At 33.8% G+C, this 5,249-nt stretch overlaps 1 protein-coding gene across 3 annotated transcripts; it reads right to left on the reverse strand.

The window, feature by feature from the left end:
• Window positions 1-935: 935 nt before the first annotated feature.
• LOC106295102 (transcription factor bHLH27-like) lies at window positions 936-3,667 on the reverse strand. Of its 3 annotated transcripts, XM_013730908.1 has the most exons (6): window positions 3,493-3,667; window positions 3,226-3,409; window positions 2,563-2,847; window positions 2,314-2,484; window positions 1,377-1,440; window positions 1,092-1,163 (listed from the first exon to the last, which is right to left on the reverse strand). In XM_013730908.1, exons 1-5 carry the CDS (start codon window positions 3,570-3,572, stop codon window positions 1,402-1,404), a joined length of 759 nt encoding a protein of 252 aa, XP_013586362.1. In that variant the 5' UTR covers window positions 3,573-3,667; the 3' UTR covers window positions 1,092-1,163; window positions 1,377-1,401. The 3 variants fall into 3 exon arrangements, with proteins under 3 accessions (XP_013586354.1, XP_013586346.1, XP_013586362.1); XM_013730900.1 differs by lacking the exon at window positions 1,377-1,440 and having other exon boundaries at window positions 936-1,163; window positions 3,226-3,391; XM_013730892.1 differs by lacking the exon at window positions 1,377-1,440 and having other exon boundaries at window positions 936-1,163.
• Between the last annotated feature and the right edge of the window lie 1,582 nt (window positions 3,668-5,249).

Consider the following 5,249-nt stretch of genomic DNA (forward strand, 5'->3'; position numbering starts at 1 on the left):
CACCACAACGACATCCCCCACCTCCTCCTCCTCTCATGAACCAAGATAAAAAATCAGACAAGAAATTAACTTTTCATATATGAATCTGTTAGATATATTTATGAAATTAGGAACAGAGAGTCATGATTGAGAATGGATTGGAGTTTCTGAATTCATGGTGTGACTCACCAATGGTCGAGTATGAAGAGCTGACGGAAAAGTTTCAGATCGAACAAAAGCTAGAGGTGGAGACAGAAAGCTTGAACAAAGTGACGGTTCCGACGCTTCACCAAAGACGCCACGATGGAGATGTCGAATTTGAGAAAGTGGATTAGGGTTCAGATCGATCTGTGGTTTTAGTAGAAGTTGGTTAAGAGCCAAAATTAGGGTTCATGTCTGGGGGTAATCGATTTTGAAAAGGGGATTTGTCTTACAAAAGTGAAAAAGATTTCATTATATTTCGATTTTTTTTATTTTCCTCACTAGTTTTCTAATCGTTATAATGAAGATGAGAAAATCGGTTGGTTCAGTCTCTTGGTTTTACGATCTAGTTAGACACTTATCCAATAGTTACTCTTTACATAGATAAAGGGTAGTTATGGCAATTTACTAAGAGAAAGTGTCTAGTTTGGGCCAAAGTGTCTATGAGAGTAATTCATAATTTGAAATGTGTCTCTGAGAGTAAATTCCTCTTATTATATTACAGAACTTGAGCTCTTTTGACGTAACACATTTCTTAGCTTTAAATTTTTTTTATTGGTAAACATTTTACCAAATAATAAACCGATAAAAAAGTTGTACGACTGCCAGAACATGACTCCTTAACATGCCTACTGTCACTTCTTATGAGCTACTCAACATCTGTTTGCATGACTTCACAGATCAAATAGAAACATTTTGTAAACGTCTTTATGTAGTACTTACAATAAGCACCATCTGTGTAAGTCCTTAGTTTTGACTGCTAACGAAGTTAAATAATACCCATCAGGTGTTTTGAAGCTCAAATAAACCCTTACAATAGTACCATCTTACAACAAAACATCTTCATAAAAAGATTGCATAAAAAGAACTGGTTTTTGGTACAATGAAACAAATTAGAAGTTGATAAAACAATTTGGATCATTATAAGCTGCAATTGCCGTTTGTATCTTTGTCTCTACTGTACTCTTCTCTTCTTCATTCGCCTGCAAATTCAGCACAGAAAGTATTCTACATGTAAGTTGGCTCCTTGAATTAATTTCAAATCTGTTGTACATACTACAAGCATGGGTGTTGACAACATAAAGGACGGTAAATAATTGTTCTGATATGATTTGAAAACGACAGATAAAGAGAGGTTGTCAAAATGAAATGATCCACTTTTTTAAAGAAAAGATTGATAGGAGTAAAGATCTTACCAACTCTCCATTTCTCACTGTATTTTTAGCGTCTGAGTATACTATATGTTAAAAACCTAAAATGCTATAAAGGTGGGTGAAAACAACACAAAATATCATATTGTATTCATTTGTTAGACAAGAAATAATCATATTTGTAACTGTAATGTGGGTAAAACTCACGTTCAAAACGGGAAAGCGAGAAAGAACGCATGAGATTATAAATAGCCACGTTTTACAACTGCTGCAATACATTTTAGCTAACGACGCATTATGCTACACGAGGGGCTAAGATTTCACACAGATTTAACCAAATTATTCTAATTTTTAATGACATTTAACTTTTGAGAGAATCTAATCCCTCCACAAAAGTCAAGGTGAAATTCAAAATAGAAATGATGGGCTCGAAGCCATCTCAATAATTGGAGCTTTATATAATTGATTATGATGTCCAGATTATATAATTTTTATTTACTTAGAATGAATTAAGGTCTACTGAATGGAGACATGTGGGAACAAAAGTAGTAATTAAATGGGTCCTTCTAAAGGTTAACCCTTTTGAATTTGATAGTGATTTCCACAAAAAAAAGTTTAGAATATATCAAGAATTTGTCTTTCCACTATTGTGAAATGAATAAGAACCAATGTTTGTTAGCCAAAAAAAAAAGAACAACCCAGTCGGCTAGATTATTTTAGTCATATGTTTTTTATTCACATGATTGATTGATTGATGTCCACCTAAGAGCTTTATCTACGTGCCGTCAAGTGACAAACAAAGTCATTTTTAATGTATTCCGTTTTAGAGTTTAACTTTGACCTCTAACAATGACTAATGTTACAATGCATCTGTGCTAGTTAACAACACATAAATGTTGTAATTTCACCAAATCATATAAAAAATATAGACACTATTTAAGGAGACAAAAGTTGTAAGAAAAAAGAGAGAGAGAGGTGAAACCTGGAGGAAGAGAGTGGTAGAGAGACGAGATGAGAAGGAAGAGAAGTTAGTAGTGAGAATGTTGAGATTCAAAGACTCCAACAATTTACAAAGCTGCAACATTGTCTCTCTCTTCTTGCTACATGTTATGCATACCACCACTGTCTTCTCTCCCATACATGTCACCGTCATCTTTTCATTTTTATAAAATTTGGAATTAAACTTTTACTATTTTGAAACCTTTAAATAAAAACATGTGATAGTACTTACTTCGAGAACTTCGATGAGGGAGTGATTATGCACTCTAGTGATTGATGATCCAAAAGTATTGTAATCCATCTGCCTGGACTTCTTTGATCTCATGGCATTAATGCATGAGAGATCTTGCTGCTGATTTCCCGCGAAATTATTGATGCAATCGTAATCTCTTGTAGGGTTATCTAGCAACATTGATCGTGATTCGAGCTCTCTGATCTCTGCTTCCAGTTTCTTCTCTTGGTCAATAAGGTCTTGCAGATAGTTTATTGAATCTCTGATGACAGATGCCTTGTCCAACTATATATATAATATAAATAAACATGTAACAATTAAGTAAAGTTCTAATAATTCATTACATGTATAGATCACTTCTACACTATTGGGGTAATTTGGGGACCAAAATATATATTAGTTTGGCTTGACATGGTTACTTTTGCCATTTTTTTAATGGTTGGTTGGATTTGGTTAAACTATATTGAATATATCTTATAGTTTTTATTTCCTTGAAAGAAAGAATTTAGTTATTTAATTTCTGTTGACCCAGAAAATCTTTGCTGGTGACAAATTTTATTTTATTGAATTATTTGGGTATAAAAATAAAATAAAAAGGGACAGTTGATTAAATTAATTAAGAGAAACCATTACTGGAAGTATTAGTGGAAGTACTAATCACACCTTGCTTATATTGGGAACGACAGATCGGAGAGCAAAGAGTCTCTGGTTAAGCTTTTCCCGTCTCTTCCTCTCAGAGGCAACGTTCTTTGAAGTCACCGGCGACGTTGCTGCTCCGTCCGGCGAACTTGACTCGCCGGAACCCGAAAAAGCTTCTTCTAGCGGCCAACTAAATTTCAATTTATAACTTAAAACAACTTCATTAATCAATGACCACTAAAAACAAAAGAAAAAACAGAAAAGAGGTACTTAGACAGATTCTAAAAGTACCTGTCAAATTCGAGTTCTTGATTTTGGAAAAACATTGTGGTTTCCCAATAATTCTTGTACTCATCGTCAAGATCTTCCATTTTCGGACGCACACACAAACTAAAACGATGCTTTCTTGAAATGGAAGGTTTTGTTTTTTCTTTCTTTTGATTGAGTGTCCTGTCTCCAAACTAGTGTGGGCCGAGGATTTTATAGAGAAAAGAGTCTGACAGAGAGAGAAGGTTCAGTTTTAGGCACGTGTGTGTGATGTAGGATCTTAATCTCCTGAAATAACATACGTTCTTGACCGTTCGATTCAATAGATCTTAAATTCGGTTTCCTTTTTTTTTTCTTTTTTCTTTAATAATCAATTCGGTTCCTTTCGACCAATATAAAAAAAGAAAAACCTTTCACTCACACAATACGCATTAGTCATGTGTTTGTAGTACAACTATAGTAGCAGTACAATTCCTAGCACACTTCATTACTAAATGATTGAATATATTAGCTCCATCTACAATAGATTTGTTAACAACCTATAGCATAAAAGGAAAGCAGATAGGTTATTTCAAATTACAAATACAGGTAGACATCATGTTAATGTGTCTGTAATAATTATGGCTAATAATTGGGATGATTGTCAACTTTTTCGCTAAATTTTACTTTAAATATATTCTAACTGGACCCAGAAGACTCTTTAGTCTTTACTGTCCTTTGAATTGAATGCAGGACATATCATGTTTACTTCTGTTCTGTGTGAACATATATATATTGTCATGGAATAATCTGAAGTATCTTTAACAAAGGTAAAGGTATAAGTATAACCATAGACCTATCTAGCAATCAAAAATGTAACTGTGAAAACGATATAATGTAGGAATAATCCAAAATCAAAGGTATATAAGAAGCAAATATCATAGAAAGCAAAGATGTCAGATGATAATTAATTCTTCTAATTGCGTATGCAGTTTTTTTCTAGTGAATTGTAAGGATATTTTTCATAGTCTAATTAATTTTAAAATATCAAAATCACATGACCGTAAGGAATTGGGTGGTAGATTTATCTTGGACAATCAAATACACGTACATGTCCACACTCAACCCGTTTATTTGCAGCCCCACGAGGAAAATGTTTAAATCGTTTTAGACTGTTAGAGTTGACACGGTCGGTCAGGTGGATCCGTAATTTGAGTTATTATTTTATGCTATTTAAAGTTCTTAAGTGTGAATAGAACTCTAAATAATTATATTGTTAAACACAAATTCGGCATATTCAAAATTCCGAAACGACACATCGGATAGAAGATACTGAAAATACGTGTATAGTATATAATACACACGTTAAATTTTTGTATGATCATATATCTGCAATATCCCAGCCTAGCTTTTACAGCTTCATGGCTTCCCGCAGCATCTGGCAACAGTGCGATCTCTCAAGATTTTCCGAGGTTCGCATGCACAGTCTGTGTGAGTTAGAGGGAACGTGCAGAAAATATCGCCAAGAAGTATCTCTTAACATTGGTAAACTCTGTAGTTAAGAACAAAAGCTTATTCAAGAAAAAAAAAGAAGACAAAGAAAAAGAACAAAAAGCTTAAGTCTACAACAACTTGGATCAAAAATGGTTTTCGATTATATATTCTTACGTAACTGTTTGCCTTTGATTAGTTGGGAATCGGTGTACTAATTCCGTTTTACTACTAACGAGGGGTTGACCTAGTGATTTCGTGGAAGTCAGGCTTCTTAGATTCAATTTCCATTAGGAGAGAATTAAGCAGCC

Source organism: Brassica oleracea, chromosome C1 (genome assembly GCF_000695525.1).
Source record: "Brassica oleracea var. oleracea cultivar TO1000 chromosome C1, BOL, whole genome shotgun sequence".
NCBI classification, from domain to species: domain Eukaryota; kingdom Viridiplantae; phylum Streptophyta; class Magnoliopsida; order Brassicales; family Brassicaceae; genus Brassica; species Brassica oleracea.

Coding starts and splice junctions, on each gene's coding strand:
- LOC106295102 (XM_013730892.1), bottom strand. CDS start 3,572: ATGGAAGATCTTGACGATGAGTACAAGAATTATTGGGAAACCACAATG. Junction 3,410..3,492: donor CAAGAACTCGAATTTGACAG/GTACTTTTAGAA, acceptor AGTTGTTTTAAG/TTATAAATTGAAATTTAGTT. Junction 1,164..2,313: donor CTACCACTCTCTTCCTCCAG/GTTTCACCTCTC, acceptor CTGAATTTGCAG/GCGAATGAAGAAGAGAAGAG.